Source organism: Xyrauchen texanus, unplaced genomic scaffold (assembly GCF_025860055.1).
Source record: "Xyrauchen texanus isolate HMW12.3.18 unplaced genomic scaffold, RBS_HiC_50CHRs HiC_scaffold_839, whole genome shotgun sequence".
Lineage (NCBI taxonomy): Eukaryota > Metazoa > Chordata > Actinopteri > Cypriniformes > Catostomidae > Xyrauchen > Xyrauchen texanus.
Genome location: NW_026266840.1, coordinates 1 through 19730, shown reverse-complemented (window position 1 = coordinate 19730; position 19730 = coordinate 1). Strand labels below are relative to the sequence as shown.

Genomic DNA, 19730 nt, shown 5'->3' with positions numbered 1-19730 from the left:
TGGTTCAAGGTTGTTAAAACCGGGGTGGTAGTGGGGATAAGCTCCCACTCCCTATAAAATGCCCCAATGGTGTGCGTGCCTCAAACAGCCTCTGACAACCCAGTCCAGCTCCTGGCCTTCCCGTGTGGCTTAGCTACTAAGCCCGGCTAAACCGCTTCCACTATCAGGAGAAGGGCAAAGGCGGTCCTCTAGCTCTCAAACCAGTCGCTCGGGCAGATGGGGCTCGGCCAACCTTGGATGGTAGCTCATCTAGGAGAAGGTAACTCTGATTCCAAACCTCCGCTGCCTTGCGTGTATACCCCTTCTGGGGATAGGCTAAGGAGTAAACCCTGACAGAAAATCCGAGCTGGAGTCCCTAAGGCGTGCTTGACATTGTATTGTCTTTACCGGCAACTCCTGCGGCGCAGCTGGAGCCAAGTTGTATCGACTTTGTCTTTCCCTTGATTCTTCAGCTTCGTGGAGAGGGGGCCTGCTGCATGGGCAACAACTGGCTCTCCATATAACCCTGCCCAGGCTCTGTAGCTCCACTGAGAGGACACTCCAGCCATCGCAAGATGTCGACTCAACACGGAGGGGGCAGTTACCGGTTATAAGCTCGTCCGACATGGCAGGAAGCGAAGGCCAGGGGTCCCTTTGACGGTGGGAGAGGTCATCGCACTCATTGGACAGCCACCGCCGCCTTAAGCTGGGCAGCCCCCAGCCAGTAAGGTGCCGCCCCGCCATGGCTCACCTGCCCCACTGGGTGCGTGGGGGATTAGAGAGGCATCTCTCAAAAGTGGGCCACTAAACACTCGCACCAGGCAAGTCAAAGGAAGAACCAAGAAAGAAGCCTCCAGCTCTTCGCTTCGCTAGCTGGAACGCCAGGACTATGTGTCCAGGACTAACCGCAGACCTTCTGCAGATCGACGACGCAAGGAAGACGGCCGCCATTGACAGGGAACTATCACGCTTGAACGCCGACATTGCCGCCTCTACAGGAGACCCGGCTGGCTGACAACGGCACCATCAGGGAAACAAACTACACTTTCTACTGGCAGGGGAAGTCCCCAGACCAACCCAGGCAACATGGTGTTGGCTTCGCTGTGAAGAACACACTTGTCAGTTTCACCGAGCTCCCCACAGCAGGCACAGAGAGGATACTCACCCTCCGCTGTCAACGCCTTCTGGCCCAGTCAACATTCTCAGCGTGTACGCCCCAACCCTCTGCTCCACCGCGAGGAAAAAGATGAGTTTTACCAGGCCCTAGATGAAGCTGATATCCAGGTGGCCCAGCACTGAAGGCCTTTTCCTCTTAGGAGACTTCAATGCAAGAGTAGGAGCTGACCACAAGGCTTGGCCCACCTGCCTCGGAAGCTTTGGGAGGGGGAAGATAAACGAGAACGCCAGAGACTGCTCGAGCTCTTGTGCCACCACGGCCTGTGTGTGACCAACACCTTCTTCAAGTGTAAAGAGATCCACCAGGTGTCATGGAGGCACTCCCGATCCCGCCACTGGCACCAGCTTGACCTGGTCATCACCAGAAGAGCGGATATTGGTTGCGCCCTCCTCACCCAGCAGTTACCACAGTGCCGACCGCGTATACGGACCACGCTCGTAGCAAGCAAGGTGCGACTACACCCAAAAGGTTGTACCACTCCAAGAAGAAGGGTCGCCTCACGATAAATGCCTGCTGCGCCAGCAATCCTGAGAAAACCCAGCAGTTCATCAGCAGGCTGGAACACGCTCAGCGAGGAGTGTCAGCAGATGACACCATCGACCCAAGTGGCTCCGCCCGCGACGCTGGGTTTACAACGCCGCCATTACCGCCTACGGGAAGAAGGAGCGGAAAAATGTCGACTGGTACGAGGCACACTGGGAAGAAATGGAGCCCGTGACTGAGGCAAAAAGGAAAGCCCTTCTGGCCTACAAGGCCAATCCAAGCCCTAGTATCTTACAATCCTCCGACTGCCAGGAACAAAGCCCAGCAGACCGCCAGCCACTGCGCCAACACCTACTGGCTAGACCTCTGCAGCAGCATACAAAGAGCTGCCGAGACAGGAAACGCAAGAGGGATGTACGAGGGCATCAAGAAGGCAACAGGCCCAACCCCTCCAAGACCGCCCTCAAGTCCAAGACGGAGAGGTTATCACCGACCAGGAAAAGCAGATGAAGCGATGGACGGAGCACTACCTTGAGCTATACGCAACGCTGAACGCGGTGACTGACACGGCTCTCAACGCCATCCCAGACCTACCAGTCATGGAGGAGCTAGATACCCCACCAACCATGGATCTAGCTCAGCAAAGCCATCGACTGCCTTGCCTGCAGGAAGGCTCAGGAGCTGATGGAATCCCTCCCGAGGTTCTAAAGAGCTGGAAACCAGCCCTGCTAAAACCACTTCACCCACCTCCTCTGTCTCTGCTGGGAACAGGGCTACATCCCCAGGACATGCGAGACGCTTAACATTGTCACCTTGTACAAGAACAAGGGAGACCGTAGTGACTGCAACAACTACCGGGCATCTCCTCCTCAGCATTGTAGGCAAGTGTTCACTGCCAGCCGCTCTGGCCCGCCTGCAGACCCTCGCCTCCGGCCTACCCCGAAGTCCCAGTGCGGCTTCAGGGATGGCCGATCAACAGTAGACATGATCTTCTCACTACGCCAGCTGCAGGAGAAGTGTCAGGAGCAGCATATGCCACTCTACATCGCCTTCACTCGACCTCACAAAGGCGCTTTGATCTGGTCAGCAGAAGCAGACTCTTCAGGTTGCTGCAGAAGATTGGTTGCCCACCGCACCTGCTTGCAGTGGTCACGCCCTTCCACGAGAATATGCACAGCACAGTATGCTACAACGCACGAACATCCTAAGCCTTCCCAGTCAGCAGTGGAGTGAAACAAGGCTGCGCCCTTATGCTCACACTCTTTGGTATCTTCTTCTCCATGCTCCTTCAATACGCCATCAAAGACTGCAGCGTAGGGTGTCTACATCCCAAGACTAGGTCGGACGGCAAGCTCTACAACATAGCCCGCCTCCGCGCCAAGACCAAAGTCACAGAGGTACTCATTCGTGAGATGCTCTTCGCTGATGACGCAGCCTTGACTTCACACACGGCAGACGGACTCCAGCAGCTTGTCAACTGCCTCTCACACGCCTGCAAGGAGTTTGGATTGACCATCAGCCTGAAGAAGACCAACGCCATGATGCAGGAGCAGAGACTCTCCAAACACCGCCATCGACGGGTACAGCCTGGACGTTGTTGAGAACTTCACGCATCTTAGTCCACGATCTCAAGTTCGCTATCCATCGACCCTGAGATCAACAGCAGAATCGCCAAGGCAGCCGCAGTCATGGCCAAGTTAAATCAGCGAGTGTGGAACAACTCTAGCCTCACTGAGACGCACCAGACTGCGCGCTGTACCAAGCCTGCGCGGCTCAGTACGCCCTTTATGGCAGCGAAGTCATGGACCACCTACTTAAGGCACGCAGAAGAAACTCAACAGCTTCCATCATGCGGTGCCTGCGCCGCATATTGCATATCAAGTGGCAGGACAAGATCCCCAACACCGAGGTGCTGGAACGAGCCAACATGAGCAGTTTGTATGCAACGCCAGCTTAAAGACGGCCGCGGTGGCTTGGGCATGTCAGGAGGATGGACGCAGGCCGCATCCCCAAAGACCTCCTCTACGGCGAAGCTGGCTGAAGGCACCAGAACCACAGGGCTCCCAAATTGCGCTTCAAAGACGCCTGCAAAAAGGACCTGAAGCAATGCGGCATTGCCCCCAGCGCATGGGAGAGACTGGCTGATGATCGCTCCGCTTTGGCGACAAGCAGTCCGGCAGGTAACAATCAAAGCAGAAGCGGCACGAAACGACACTGCCGTGGCAAAGAGAGCTAGGCGGAAGCAGCGGCAACAGCAGCCTGACCACCCATCCCCCTTCTCCTGCGCCCAGTGCGGCAAGGACTGCCACTCTAGAATTGGTCTGTACAGCCATTCCCGGCGGTGCAGATAGACGCACCGAGCTACACCATCGTCTCCCGAGACGGACGGTTGCCGCCGACGACGACGACGACACAAGTAAATGATGAGACAATAAATATTTTTGGGTGATCTATTTTTTTAAATCCACTTATCATTAAATTGAATTTTCATTGTGATGCATTAATGCATTTTTACAGTCCTAAACATTATATTACTGAAACTATGGAAACAAATTCATACCTATATCCTGGTATGTGTACACTTGGTATTCACTATCCGACTCTTCATCTTTGACCTCTGTCAGAAGGTTGTGACTGGACTCCTTATTACCCATAATTTTCTCCATCTGTTTATAGAATTTAAATTCAACTTGCTCTTTGCCCTCCAAGCTGTAGTTTTTGGAAAAAAAGAACAACACAACACAATAGCACTTTCAAGCAGCTAGTCTAACACAAAGGCAGCTCTTAATATGTTTCTCAAACAGGTTCTGCTTTCCCTCCATCAGGACAATCTAGTGTGAGCTTAAAGAGTAACCATCTAAACTTTCTTTTTAATCAATATCCCGTTAAAGAAGGTGAAGCACTCACGGGTTATTCTCATAACACTGTTTGAAACACTGCTTCAGTCTCTTCACTCTAGTCTGACACTGTTCCTCCGTTCGGATGTAACCTTGAGCGCCCATCTTTTTAGAGATCATGTCGAAGATGTGTCCGTCTTGCTGGACTCCTCTCAGTTCTCGCTGGGTTCGGTCCTCTCCCCAGATACTGATCAAGGTTTGAGTCTCTAGGTCTGTCCATGGGACATTCCTAGTATCTTGAGAGGACATGACAGAAAGAAACTGATTTAAATTTTACATAGTTTTACACATCAAAGCTACACTATATAGAATCGACCAATGTGAACAGCTTGAAGCAAGACTTCAGCAACACTAAAATGGAACTGAAACCAGCAATCCAAAGTGCAAAATCTGAGTTACCCTCTTGTCCGGCATTACCAAGAAACTCCTGGTCAGTAATGCCCTGTTCATCATGCTGTCCTGTGGACTCATCGGCAACTGTGCCATCGTTAGCATTGATACTGAATTCTTGGTTTGTGAAGGAGTCTTTCCTGCAGAGAATTTTCTCTAGCAGATTGTAGAACTTCCATTCAGGTCGCACTGTTCCTTTCATACTGTCAAACAAACACACATTCACTTCAGTTACTGGGACGGGGGTGAATGTCTGACTTTCTACAGCAGAATAAAACAAATATTTTTAGAAGAATATTTCAGCTCTGTAGGTCCACACAATGTAAGTGAATGGTGATCAGACCTGTGTAGCTCCAAAAATTAAAAAAGGAAACAGTAAAAGTTATCCATATGAGTGAGAAACAGAACAATATTTAAACAAAATTCTAAATCTCCACTTTAACTTTCACTTTCAAATGTGAAAGTGAAGCTTAACAGGCACCACATGAGACTTTCGGATGTAAAAGTGAAAGTGGAGATTTAGAATTAAAAAGGACTTAAATTTTGATCCGTTTCTCACCCAAATCTATTATATCACTTCTGAAGATAGGAGTCTTATGGATTACTTTTATGCTTCCTTTATGTGATTTTTGGAGCTATAAAGGTCTGATCGCCATTTACTTGCATTGTATGGACCTACAGAGCTGAAATATTTTTCTAAAATCTTTATTGTTTGTGTTTTGCTGAAGAAAGAAAGTCAAACACATCTGGGATGGCATGAGGGTGAGTAAATGATGAGAGAATTTTCAGTTTTGGGTGAACTATCCCTTTGAGTGTATTTATGAGTTAGTAAACTCACTTGCTTTCATGGCATTGTCGAAAGCTCATTTTCAGCCGCTTGATCCTGGTGTGACATTGTTCTGCCGTTCTGGCAAATCCTCGCTCGGACATCATCTTTGAGATGAGGTTGAATATGTGGCGGTTGTGGGCACAGTCTTTTAGAGTCCGCTGTATACTGTCTTTCCCCCATATTTTGATGAGACCGAATGTTTCTTCATCTGTCCAAGGGACTTTAGAAGCCTCAGTGGTGGGGTAAGAAGCCTCGTCTAATAAATTATGCAAAAACACGTGAAAATCTGTGGATCACTGTTTAGAATGACAAAAGGGACTACATGATTACAGAATTTTCTTTTTCTTTTCTCAGGTTGAACAATCCCTTTATCTCCTTCAAATTCTGAGTAGATTGTATCTTGGGAAGCTACAGTTTCAAGTAGCTTCCCCAACACTGCTTATAACAACCTCACCTGTGTACGCCTCAAGTGATTGATAAACGTGAATTCTCTGGACACTTCAACGTCATTGTCTTCTCTTTTCCTTTTATTGGATTTCCCTGGTGTTCTTTTGCAGCTTGCCTGATTCCTAGAATGAGCAAGTGTTCCTCTTTGACTCTTGTTTGGCAAGTATTCTTCATCATTATCATCATCATCATCTTCTTCTTCTTCTTCTTCATCATCAACTTCATCCTCTCTCTCCATCAGTTCATTGGTCTCTTTCTTGTGTTTTCCCTTCATAGCCGACCAGCCAGAGATATGGAAATCAGATGTGGTTATAGAACTTTGGCAATCATCTTCAAGACCATCTGAATCGTTTCCTAATTCAGATGGGTCACCAGATTCTGTGTGGTTGCTGGGTATGACGACTCGACCCAGTGGAAGAGACTCTGCAACAGAGAGAGAAATGAAATGCGTTATATCTTTTAGATATGCGTTTGGTTTATTCTAATGCAGAATGATTAAGTTAGACTAGTCTGTCTTAAAGCAACTGTTCACACAAGAGTGAAAATTCTCTCATCATTACCCACCCTCATGCCATTTCTGATGTGTAGGACTTTTTCTTCAACAGAACACTAATGAAGATTTTTTAAAAGAGTATCTCTCATTCTCTCAAGCCATGTATAATAAAGGTCCTGATCAGACATGTTTCTTAGTTTAAAAAACAGCTAGTAAACATAATGCAGTGGGCTCGCTGTAATGTAAAAACCTAACTAGTTGACCATCTTGCCTATACCTAGTTAGGACCTCTCTAATGAGCACCCCACAACTGGTTTTCTTTGCAGCTGTCCATTTGTGATTCAGGTTACATTGATGAAACTGTTCCATTGTAATTCATTTTGTAGGTGTCTTCTGGCTCACACCACAATCACGGATGCAAGGGAATGCACCTGAGGCACAGTCACAATGTAATTGCATAGTGTATTCACACATCTGATATAATCTTTCACATGATTATGTGGGTAAATAGAATGAGTAAACATTAATTTGATGCATGTAACATTCATATTTGTACCGAAAAACTTACAAAGTTTGTACTGAAACATAAAAAACATTCTACCATTTTCCAGAAGATGTCCATTAGCTCTCTGATGTTCAAGGAGGATCTTCAATTGCTTTGGGACAGAAATTGACTGAAGACACTCATCCAGAAGAGAAGGACAACCCCTGAGCCATGAGGCCATCTGAGGAATAAAATCACATTGATACTGAATTGACCTTCTAAATGGTACTGAACTGCTAAAGGATCACAAAGTACACTTTAACTCTGACCAAGAGCAGCTAAAAACAGTGAACAGAACATTGTAATATTGCGTTTATTGACGTACCTGTGAAAGATCTGGGACTGATATCATTCGATCAAGCTGTAGGAGGAAGTCTTCCATAAGCGTATGAAGTGTTTTTGTCGAACTTTGGGCTGTATACCATCGGGAAAACATTCTATTAATTGTAAAGGGATGTAAAACTTGTAAATGCACTTTATTACACAGGAAATAAAGGCAGCAAACATGGAAAGAGTATAGTAAATGTGTATATGGGTAACCTTGAAAAAGTTCTCTCTCTCCAGGGTTGTTGATAAGGGTCTGGACAAGGTCCAAAAAGCTGAGTCTCAGATTCTTCAATGTCTTCATCAACCTGTGGATAGAAACACCATGTCCATACAGTCCTCAATCCCACCTCCAAACCTTCTCATCATGGCCCAGGACAAAATGTTTTAAGGGTGGGCCCCCACATCACAGGGCATTGGACACCATTCCCAGTTTTCCATCCATAACGACAGCTCTGCTTCTCATACCTCACTGAGTGTGGTGTTCACACGAGGAGCCCGAACTCGATCCAAGTGGGGCTGAAGATTGTCCAAGTCGACTTGATTTTTAACACGCACAAATCCAGAAGCAGCTATACAAAATAAGAGACACTATACTGCAACTAATTTTCTTATAGAAACAGAACATTAATGTTTTTACATGGTGCACTAAAATGATATGTTACTTTGTGCCATGTCTTACCCTTGCTCTTAATCCAAGAATCAGCTGGGCTCTTTGACGGTAATTCAGGAGCTCTGGCACAGCCTCCGTCACCATGGTTACAAATTCCTCCAGCATCCCATAGTGCTTCACCTGTCTCTGTTCTGTCACCTGCCACATGGCTGCAGAGAGTAACCTCAATGGAGGAACCATGAAGCTCATCAATGAAAGGGGGTCTGATTAACAAGAGATGCAATAAATCATAAAGACTCAAGCAAAGGGAGAGCTAGAAAACAATAAAAAAAAGACCATGCAAGTTGCATGCATTTGAGTGACATGGTGCGTTACAAATAATCAAAATATATTAAAATGTTCTCTTCTAAAATAATGCATGATAATCGTAGAAATCAAATCTGACTGAATTTACTACATTGCTATCGCTTTAACATTCTGGTTTGTGGTGTTGTATTTTACCACAAGGAAAAAATAGACCGGGAAAAGCAATTACACACCTTCGATTGTCTTCGTCCATAGCGCGTCCATTCTTTACAACTTCAATCAAGTTTAAAGAACCTCGAAATTAATCTTTTATCCAGCCGTGTGACATAATTCAGAAGAAAGGGGTTTTCAGTCAGATTATTTACTGATTTAACTGTGTTTTCCACCTGACCTTTTTGTTCATTTGTAAACACGAGACTGGACGACGCAGGTTCCGGTCTAATCCGCTTTGGTCTGGTCTACAGTGTATTTCGACTGAGTTCTCCCTCTGGTGGTCCAAAACCATATCAAACTGGTTTTGATAATGCGAGGCCACATCACAAACCAAACTGTCAACCCAGTTTTTTTCTGCTCGCGTTTGTTTACTCGTGTTTTTAACGTTCATTTGGATTAATATAAAGACTGGTCTTGGAACAGATGGTTCAGTGCCACTATGGAAACAGGAGATTTATGTCAATGTTGGTCATATTTAAGTGACTTTTATTATGAAGGATGTTTTTGTGGATTTCCGATTTGGCTCATGAATATTACTCTAGACATGCCAGCGTAATCTTCCTGGAGCTGGAGCTTCCCAATGGCTCTGGGGCTTCCGATCACGATTTATATTTAATATTCATGAGTCAAGTATACCAACGGGTGTCATTGGTCGAACGTCACGTAACGTGATTAATATTCATAAACTAAATCTTAGCCATAGCAGAAATTCATGATTCAAATGATAGATTCGCGTCTTTCATTTAGTGTACAATTAAATCCTCCCTTATGGTTTATTCAAAAGTTACATTAATCTAATTGATAAATAATTAGCTTATTAGCAATGATACACTTTTTTTTGTTCTCTTCAGATTTTAATAAAATCCCCCAAAATAGCCTTTTTTTTGTTGTCGTTTTTTTAAACAACCCTCCATAATATCTTTATTATTGCTTAATTGTTAAAACAGTACAATTATATATCACAACTCCATTAAATAGGATTCACACAATATTTTCCAAATAATTTCATGATATATATATATATATATATATATATATATATATATATATATATATATATATATATATATATATATATATATATATATATATATACGTATATATATATGACTTTTCCAGACATTCTAATTATTGGCTAAGGATTTTTAAAAATCATTATTGTATTTTATAAAGTATTTCAGAGCAGAGCTGTAACTAGAGAATTGTATATTCACTACAGAACTTTCCATACACAATTACATAGTTTGCTTAGATTATAGTATTTTTATTAGGTGTGTCAAAAAAGAAATAGAGCTGATGGATTAATTTTTTATATAAAGTACACTTTATTTCAAAACCTTACAAATGTTCACAGACAGACAGAAAGCAGAAAAAAATAAATAATAATTTAAAGTAGTCTTTTGAAAATCTTGTTTCATGCTTAAAACATGAACTACCACTAACTTGTAATAAGTGGGACGTTTTGTAAATGTCAAAAGTTAAAAAGACAAAGACAAAATCCAAAGAACTATATAACTTGATGCAAACCAATGTGTCTCAAATGTGTCTTGTATCTTGCATGAGAAAGTACTTTACAAGCTTCAAAATCATTTAGCTATAATCGGAGCATCCATTCTGGACCACTGTTTCAGAAAGGAAATGCTAATCTAGGGCTAGAACTCAAACTGTGACACAGGGACAGTTTGGGTGCATGTGAACCCTGATATAATGTATGCAACCTGATCTACACAGCCAGATACAGGGTGATGGGGCAATGGTCACTCCCCATGGCAGTGTTTCGAATCTTGCTGTCACACAGGCCCGGCAGCAGGGCGGACGACAGCACAAAGTAGTCCAAACGCCAGCCCACGTTCTTGGCCCGAGAGTTCATCATGTAGGTCCAGAAGGTGTAGGCATTGGCTTGTTCCGGATACAGCTCCCGGAAACTATCGTTAAACCCAGCCGTGAGAAGCTGGGTGAAGCCCTCTCGTTCCTCAGGGGTGAAGCCGGCATTCTTGCGGTTACCCTTGGGGTTTTTAAGATCAATCTCTTGGTGGGCCACATTCAGATCACCGCACAGCACCAGGGGCTTGCGCTGGTCCAAACTGCTCAGGTAGGCCCGGAAATCTACGTCCCAGGTCTTGCGATAATCAAGCCTTACCAAACCCCGACTGGCATTGGGCACATAAGCTGTGACCAGAAAGAAAGATGGAAACTCTGCAGTGATGACCCGACCCTCTTTATCATGTTCCTCCTTATCTATATTGAGGGAGAAGATGATATAGTCTTGTAAATGTATGGATATAGTGCAAAAAGATTAGATTACATTTTATATTAACTAGATTTGTCACTTTCTAAATAAAATGTGAGTGGTGCTAGCCCATAAAAACTTGCTGCCACAATGCCAAAGTGTTGCTATGTCATTGCAAATGTGTCCAGAGTGTTTTTCTAGCTCATTTTTATGCAGTTGATAGTGTTCTGGATGGTTGCTTACATTAAGTCCAGAGCCCACCCCCAAGTTTCTATGATATTCTGGGCTCTAGTCTCAGGTCCCTCCTTCAATGCAAGTCTATGTGCTTTTTAAAGAAATATTCCAGGTTCAATACAAGTTAAGGCAGTCCATATACACTAAAATACCCAATGTTTAAAAAAAAAAGACTAAGCCATCCTTACCAATACCATAGGTGACATTGAGAGGTTCAGTCTTGCACAGCATCGCCACCCCGCTGTAACCCTCCTTGTCCTTTGATGTAGCCCAGTACTTGTGTGGATACTTGGGCATATCCTTGATCTCAGCTGGCAGGGCTTTCTCAGCACACTTCGTTTCCTGCAGACACAGCACATCTGGATTCTCCTGACGGACCCACTGCAAGCAGACAAACAAAGAGAAAATGGTGGAAAATGTTCATACCATACCTCTTCTAAGAATCTGATTGCCATGGACTTACTAAAACACACACAGACTGGTTTGACTGCTTAGGAAAGGATCATACAATTCATTGCAAACAGAATCAATGGGAGGATTTTGCGAACTTTTGCAGCATGCAGTGCCAATTAGGCACAAATCATCTGATCTCTTACATCAAGGCCATTCTTTTTCACCCATGCACGCAGGCCATCCACATTCCAGGAGGTGATCTTCATGTTGGCCGCACGGCCATCATTACTGGTCATCTTATCTGGGGAATCTTCATACAGAATTGGGGCCTCCGGTTCTTTCCCCTTTTTCCCTTTCTTTGTAGGTGCTGTGAGAAAAGGTACAATATGTTCTCTGATGCAATCTGTAAACCTGCCAATTTTTCTTCCATATTATGAAAACACTGTACCAGTTCCATTGTCAGTCTCTCCGTCCACAGATTCCTCATTCTTCTTGGATCTTTTGGGCATGTTTACAGTTGTTCTAAGACCACACAAACGTTGGAAACTGACAGCAAACACACGTATACCTACAAGAGAGGACAAGTGCAATGGCATGTGTAAATGTGTAGTAATGCAACCATCTCACAACAAAGGCCATACAGACTTGTTACCCTCACAAACAAGTGATCAAACTTCGGTACTAAGTCGATACTAAAATAAAAAAAGCGATGGACTGGCGACCTGTCCAGGGTGTCCCCCGCCTTTCGCCCAATGTTAGCTGGGATAGGCTCTAGCCCCCCGCGACCCTGTACACAGGATAAGCGGTTGACGATGGATGGATGGATGGATGGATGGTAATGGTAACAGTGTTTCTGTGGTACAGAGCACTGACTCTATCTGGCACCAGTCATTATGACTGACACACGCTTTTTTTGATCGTGTGCTCTGTTACTCCTTGTACACCGAAATGCACAATTAATCAAATTAAAAATTGTGATATGTCCAAGTGTGATTATTAAACCACTAAAGGCTGCAATCTTACTGTGGACAAGCAGTGTACTTTAAATAAATCTGACAGCTCAATCAGTGGAAACTCCACAGACATTGAAAATCATTCACAAGATGTATCAGATGACACAGCAGAGCACTAATCTACTGTGATCCACGCAGCACATGTAAGCTATATATTTATACAATTAAATCACAGCATTTGCACTTTAATCTCAGCTTTATTCATATAGCATTTAGACTATATAAGAGTTGACCAAAGTGATTCACAGTAATAAAAATTCAAACATAAAATGTTAAAATTACCACATACACAAACACCAGTAATCTAATAGAAACACTTTAAAACTGTGTCCTACATTTCATTTGTCAGACTCAAAAGCCAGTGTAAACAATCAGCCGTGATTTAAAAGTCTTCAATGGTCACACTGGATCGTGTGGAGAACTGTTTATCTGGAAAATGACGCTTCCGGCATCACACGTCATAATAAAAGCACGATTCATAATAAAATGCAAGATGCCTGAAATTGAAATAATTTAATAAAAATATATTACAACTGTATAGTAAAATGTAATATTCGGCTGTAGTAGTAATAATAATAATTCAAAATATCACAAGCTGAAAAGTTGAAAAGTTAGATTTTCACTTGTTATTGATTAGAATTGATTGATTAGACCATTTTATAATGAAATTAAATTAAACTTAATTATTAAAATAACTAAACTGGTATTAGCATATTTGTGCTGTGGTACTGAAATTGGTATAGAGAACCGTTAAATGTCACTGTTATCTGTAGCGTCTAATATATATATATATATATAGATCAGTGGTACCGACTACTGAACTTTTGGTACCATGACAACACTATCTAAATGCATGTGATTGCAGTATGCAGCAAATGCACCGCACGCACATATATTAGATACCTGACTATACAGCCTGCAAGTAGCATAAGCACGGCCTGAATGAATGAGACGATAGGAACTAATTCTTCTTCTTCTTCTTTCCAATTTAACGGCGGTTGGCATCCAGCTTTTTGGTGCATTACCGCCCCCTCTGCTCCGGAGTGTGGATCAGATACTATAACTACAAAAACATCATTGTCCATTCTCTTTCCTACACTTACATAACCTTAATTCCCTTCAAATAAACACTCACACAAACAACAAACTTTATTTATCAATTAAATCCTATTGAAAACTCCCGCCTCCCTTAAAAAAGTCATCAATATTCTATTCTGTGTCCCATTTACTGCTCTTAATAACCCTTTTAATGTAATCTCTTGCACCCCAATCTGCCTCAACTTATTCTTCATCACCTGCCTCTGCATTTCATATCTCCTACACCTCATAATTATGTGCTCCACTGTCTCCTCTTCTTGACATCCCTCACACAACCCTGTCTGGTGCTTCCCTATCATCTTTAGTGTTTTGTTCAGCTGAACAGTGTCCCAACCTTAACCTCGTCATCACAGCCTCTTCTCTCCTATTCCCACTTCCCACCCTATCCTCTTTTACATTTCTCTGAATTTGGTATAAGTGCCTCCCTTTCTTCTCTCTATCCCACCTCTCTTGCCACCTTTTATTTATTTTCTCCCAAATTATGCTTTTAACCTCTGCTTTACTAATATTAACCTGCATTTCTACATTCCCTTTTGTTAGCGCCCTTTTAGCCAGCCTATCTGCCATCTCATTACCTGTAATACCAACATGTGCTGGAACCCACATAAATTTAACCTGACATCCCATATGACTTAATCTTGTGTTTAATTGAAGTACTTCATACAGGATATCTTGCCGAGCTTTTGAATGGAATGACCTTAAACTTGCCAAGACTGATAAAGAATCAGAGCATATTAAAACCTTTTCCTGTCTAACCTTTTCCACCCATTGCAAAGCACTTAAAATTGCCAACATCTCTACAGAATATACCCCTAAATTATTAGATGTTTTTATACTCATTTCTACTTCTTTCCCTGGAATTGCCACCCCAAACCCTGTTTCTTCCGTCTCTGGTTTTTTTGCACCATCCGTATAAATCTGCATAAATTCATTATAGTTTCCACCTACTCTGATATTAAATATACTTTTCAGATTAACTTCTTCCTTTCCCTTCCTTTTTTCCTCAAGCACATACCAGTCTACTTCAGGCCATGTCATCTTCCAAGGGGCAATCTCTGGAAAAACTACCGTAGGGCTTATTCTAAGATTAAATACTTCTAACTCTTTTGCTATATTATTTCCAATCTGACCAAAGTTTTCCTTTAACTTTCTTCCATTTTCCCAGCAATCCTGCAATACTGCTTTCGTGGGATCGCGAGTCATTATGGCCCTGCAATCCAGCCCAGTAATTTGCCATCAATTGATTCCTTCTTAATTCCAGTGGCAGTTCTCCCATTTCCACTTGTATGGCAGGTACTGAAGACGTTTTAAAAGCACCACAGCAAATTCTTAAAGCCTGATTCTGAATAACCTCCAGCCTCATTAAAAGAGACTTAGCTGCAGACCCAACCACTATACTACCATAATCCAACACTGATCTTATCAGAGCCACATATATACTCTTAGCGATGACCGACTGGCTCCCCACTCTCTTCCTGTCAAACATCTCATCACATTAATTACTTTTTTGCACTTGTCTTCCATTTTCTTTATATGTTCTGCAAACGTCAACCTTGCATCTAAAATCACTCCCAAAAACTTAATGGAACTTACCCTCTCCAACTCTCTCCCATACATCATTAGCTTAACTTCTTCCTGAATTATTTTCCTGGTAAAAAGACTGTCTGAGTCTTTTCTATTGAGAACCTAAATCCCCAGTCATAAGCCCATTCTACCACTTTATCAATTGCTTTCTGTACCTTCCTAATTGTGTACTCTATATTCCTTCCTCTTTTCCACATAGCCCCATCATCTGCAAACAATGATGTTCCAATGTCTTCTGAAACATTTGCAAAGACATCATTTATCATTATAATAAATAACAAAGGACTTATCACACTTCCTTGAGGAGTCCCATTCCCAACCTCATATTGACTTGACACTTCTGCCCCTATTCTCACTTGAATTTTCCTACCAAACAGAAAATCTTTTATCCAGTTAAACAAATTCCCACCTATACCTATTTTATCTAACTTGATTAATAGCCCTCCTTCCACAACATATCATAAGCCTTTTCAATATCAAAGAATACTGCAACTACAGTCTCTTTAATTGCTTGTGCCCTTCTTATTTCAGTCTCTAATCTCACTACTGAATCCATTGTGTTCCTTCCCTTCCTAAAACCACTCTGATAACTTACCAGTAATCCTCTTTTCTCCATTTCATACGACAATCTCTCTGTTATCATCCTCTCCATTATCTTACACAAGTTAGATGTTAAGGCAATTGGTCTATAACTTATGGGTTTACTTGGATCTTTGCCAGGTTTCCTAATTGGAATCACTACTGCTTCTTTCCATGCAACTGGCAGTTTTCCTCCTTCCATATCTTGTTAAAAGTTCCAGTAACTTAAATAGTGATCTTTCACCAAGATGTTTTAACATTACATAACACACCTGATCCTTTCCTGGAGAAGTAGGCTTTGCTCTTTTAATCGCTCTAACCAATTCGCCAGAGAAAAAGGCTCATCAATGACACTACCAGTCTCTTCCTTCCTATTTAACGCATGCATATTTTGATTTAAAGTTACTGACCTTCTCCTTCTCTCTTCTTCTGATAAATTTTCTGAACTGTGTATCTTTGTAAACGACTTTGCCATTATTTCTGCCTTTTCCAGATTGGTGACACCTATCTCCTCCTCTAATGTCAATACTGGGTACTCCCACTGTCTCCTATCTCCACCCATCCTCTTTATCATAGACCATACCTTACCCACCGGTGTTGACCTTCCAATTTCATCACAAAATTTACTCCAACTTGCCCTCTTTGCCTGCCGAATAGTTCTTCTCACTTCTGCCTGCGCTTTTTTATACTGAATTAATGACTGCATATTGTGATCCCTCTTTACTAGTTTAAACGCTTTATTTCTTTTCCTCACTGCCTTTTGACACTCTTCATTCCACCAAGGCACCAATTTCCGATTACCTCTGTTTTTCCCCTTAGGAATAGCTTCTACCGCTGCCATTATGATTGCTGACGTAACTTGGTTACTTATCTCCTCTATACTTCCTGCTGTTTCAATCCTAGTCATTATTTCTTCACTCATCCTCTTGAATTGATCCCAGTCTGCTTTCCCAAATATCCACTTTGGGATCCTTTCTTCTACCCTTATTTCTTCCCTCCCACCTACTCTGCATAAAACTGGGTAGTGATCACTACCCAGTGTAGTTGTTTGCCATACCTCCCATCTAGTATTTCCAGCCAAAGTGTTAGAAACTAATGTTAAGTCTAATGCAGATTCCATTCCTGTTACTAAATTTACCCTAGTTCCCCTTCCATCATTCAGACTGACCAATTCTCTTTCATCCATCAATTCTTCAATTATCTTACCATTTGCATCTGTTTGTCCTCCCCCACACAGGGCTATGAGCATTAAAGTCTGCACACCAAATTACTTTTTGTCTATCCTGACCTTGAATACTTAATAAATTATCAATCATCAACCTTTTACATGGGTTATAGTAGTTAATAACACTTATCCCTCCCCTCTTTCCCACACCTCCACCGCTATATATTCCTGCTCATCTCCCATTTCTATTAACCTATAAGTCAATCCAAGCTTTATAAATGTTGCACACCCACCTCCTCCTCCATCAATCCTATCTTTCCTAATCACAGTGTATCCATGAATTACAAAATCAAGACTTGGTTTCAGCCAAGTTTCCTGTATACACATCACATCTGGTTTCTCTTCCAATTCATTTATGAAATGCTTAAATTCTTGACCATTCAGCCATTAAGCTTCTAGCATTCCATTGTAAAAGAATTACCATTAAAATGATTAACCAACCCATGACGCTTCTTGACTTGACTGAATAGTAAGGTTCTCTCTTACTTCTTCCCACGTCAGTCCTACCAGTCCTAAATGATTAACTGCAGCTTTAACTATCAACTGGATTTTTTCATTTTTTGATTTAACTTCTGCAGTGCTATTAATCACCCTGCTATGAATGTAACTAGATCTCTTTTTCCCACATACATTCTTTCATTGGTTCTTTGATATTGTACTTGTTCTTCCACAACTTCTGGCTCTCTCATTACATCTACCCTCTCTTTTGACACTCTTACAGCTTCAGCATAGGATATCCTTTTCTCCACTATTATCTTTTGAATATTAGTCTCCCGTCTCATAATTTCACACCCTCCATATGCCACATTGTGGGCACCTCCACAACTGCAACATTTTGGTGGAATCCCTGTACCACACTTCCCATATTCATGGTCTCCTCCACATCTAGCACACCTTCTCTGCCTATTACAATTCTTTGCTGTGTGCCCAAATCTCTGGCAGTTAAAGCACCTCATCGGCTTTGGTACAAACATCCTGACTGGATAACTCATAAAACCCAAGAATACTTTCTTTGGAACATGTTCTCCTTCAAATTCTACTGACACCGATTCACTATCTCTCATCACTCCTTCCTTTGCTGATTTCAATCTTTGTACATTAAGTACTTTCCCTCCTTTAATATTCCTTTTTAATTCTTCCATGCTAATACTTATTGGCACCCCCGTTATCACTCCTATGTTTCCACCTCCCATCCGAGTTCCTACCCTTCCCGTATTTTCCACCTTGCATTTTCCTATCTCTTTAACTTTTAGCGCTTTTTCCATTTGCACTGCATCAGCACATCTCACCAATAAATTGCCATCATTTAGAACCTTTGCATATTCGATATCCCCTATCTTGTTTGCCAGAGTTGATGTTAGCACTAGTGGGCTAACTTTCTTCATACTCCCCTGATTCTTTTCATTAAATCTTATTATGACTACATACTTTTCCTCTCTTTCTTTTTGAACCATACCTTGCCCCTCTACTTCACTTTCTGTATCATTATCTTTCTCATTCCTGACTCTTTTATTCCCTTTGGTTCTTTTGTCACTCATCCGTCCCCTACTTTCTTCCCTTTCTTCATCTTCTCCATCATAATCCATATTATTCCAGCCACCTACCTCTGATCCATTCACGGAGCAGTCGTGCTCAACCGCCCTTCCAATTCGATCACAAGAGTTTGGTCTTACTGTAAAGTGTGATTTATAATCGTGTAAACACCCTCTTCGGCGCAGTCACGCTTCAGGCTTGCAACATAAACTTCCTCGAAAGTCGAGCGTCAGCTGTGTGTCCCCTCCGTCGTCTTCCTGCTCCCGTGTTCCTGTCATAGGAACTAATTGGTCGCGAGCTCAGTTTTTAAAATGGGTGTGTTTACAACGACCAAACGGAAATTCATTAAATATCAATTTGCCTTCTAAATGTAGTTAAATAGCTCTCTCTTACCGAGCACTTTAATCTTTCATTTGTAATACACACATCTGTGTAAGACTATGTACGAGCTTCTCTGTACGAATACAAAGCAACAGCTTTCTTTCTGCAGTGTGCCGTTTGCAGAGTGCATCAGCGCGTGGTGCCCCAGGAGGGGTGCCTGAGTCACTGCCTGACTAAAATGACTCTTCCAAAAATATATTATCTAAACCATATGCATCACTTTCTCATTTAATTATAAAAATAGGTTAAATTAACTATTAATACATATTTTTTTGTCTATAAAAGTAAATTTTACGTATCATAGCCATCATTTTGTCCAGGCATTTTAATGCCATTTTAACTTTGTTATGGTCCTTTAACCAATGAGTGTGCAAGAGTGGCAAGTGTGAACTGTTAACATAACATAATCGTTTAAATAAGATAAAATAAATCTTATTAATATAGTTATTATTAATAATATCCCCAGCTGTGATGATCTCGACATTCTGCTTGGTATAAACAAGTCTTTTGATCAGCAGCCCATATCACATTTCTATTACTGACAGAGCAGTTTTCTACATTTAGCCATCACTTGATGATATTAATTTCAAAACTATTCATAGATACTTTCCAGTAAATGAATCAATAGATACATCCAATCTATTTATGATAAATTCACATTCTGTAACACATCCATTGAAGACATATGACATCTGTTTACAGTTCTTTGTCTCATTTTGATATATATATATATATATATATATATATATATATATATATATATAT

The 19730-nt window shown here is 42.1% G+C and overlaps 2 protein-coding genes across 6 annotated transcripts; both read right to left on the bottom strand.

Moving 5' to 3' along the window:
* Positions 1-3254: 3254 nt before the first annotated feature.
* LOC127642794 (uncharacterized) lies at positions 3255-7633 on the bottom strand. Its single transcript, XM_052125281.1, has 8 exons — positions 7565-7633; positions 7297-7420; positions 6218-6625; positions 5765-6011; positions 4936-5129; positions 4547-4772; positions 4200-4348; positions 3255-3289 (listed from the first exon to the last, which is right to left on the bottom strand). Exons 1-8 carry the CDS (start codon positions 7619-7621, stop codon positions 3255-3257), a joined length of 1440 nt encoding a protein of 479 aa, XP_051981241.1. The 5' UTR covers positions 7622-7633.
* A 2391-nt stretch (positions 7634-10024) lies between these two features.
* LOC127642793 (DNA-(apurinic or apyrimidinic site) endonuclease-like) lies at positions 10025-19115 on the bottom strand. Of its 5 annotated transcripts, none has more exons than XM_052125278.1 (5): positions 18978-19115; positions 12001-12120; positions 11756-11919; positions 11348-11540; positions 10025-10933 (listed from the first exon to the last, which is right to left on the bottom strand). In XM_052125278.1, the coding sequence occupies exons 2-5, from the start codon at positions 12059-12061 to the stop codon at positions 10419-10421; spliced, it is 933 nt and encodes a 310-aa protein (XP_051981238.1). In that variant the 5' UTR covers positions 12062-12120; positions 18978-19115; the 3' UTR covers positions 10025-10418. The 5 variants fall into 5 exon arrangements, with proteins under 5 accessions (XP_051981238.1, XP_051981239.1, XP_051981237.1 ...); XM_052125279.1 differs by lacking the exon at positions 18978-19115 and adding an exon at positions 18725-18965; XM_052125277.1 differs by lacking the exon at positions 18978-19115 and adding an exon at positions 18656-18964.
* Between the last annotated feature and the right edge of the window lie 615 nt (positions 19116-19730).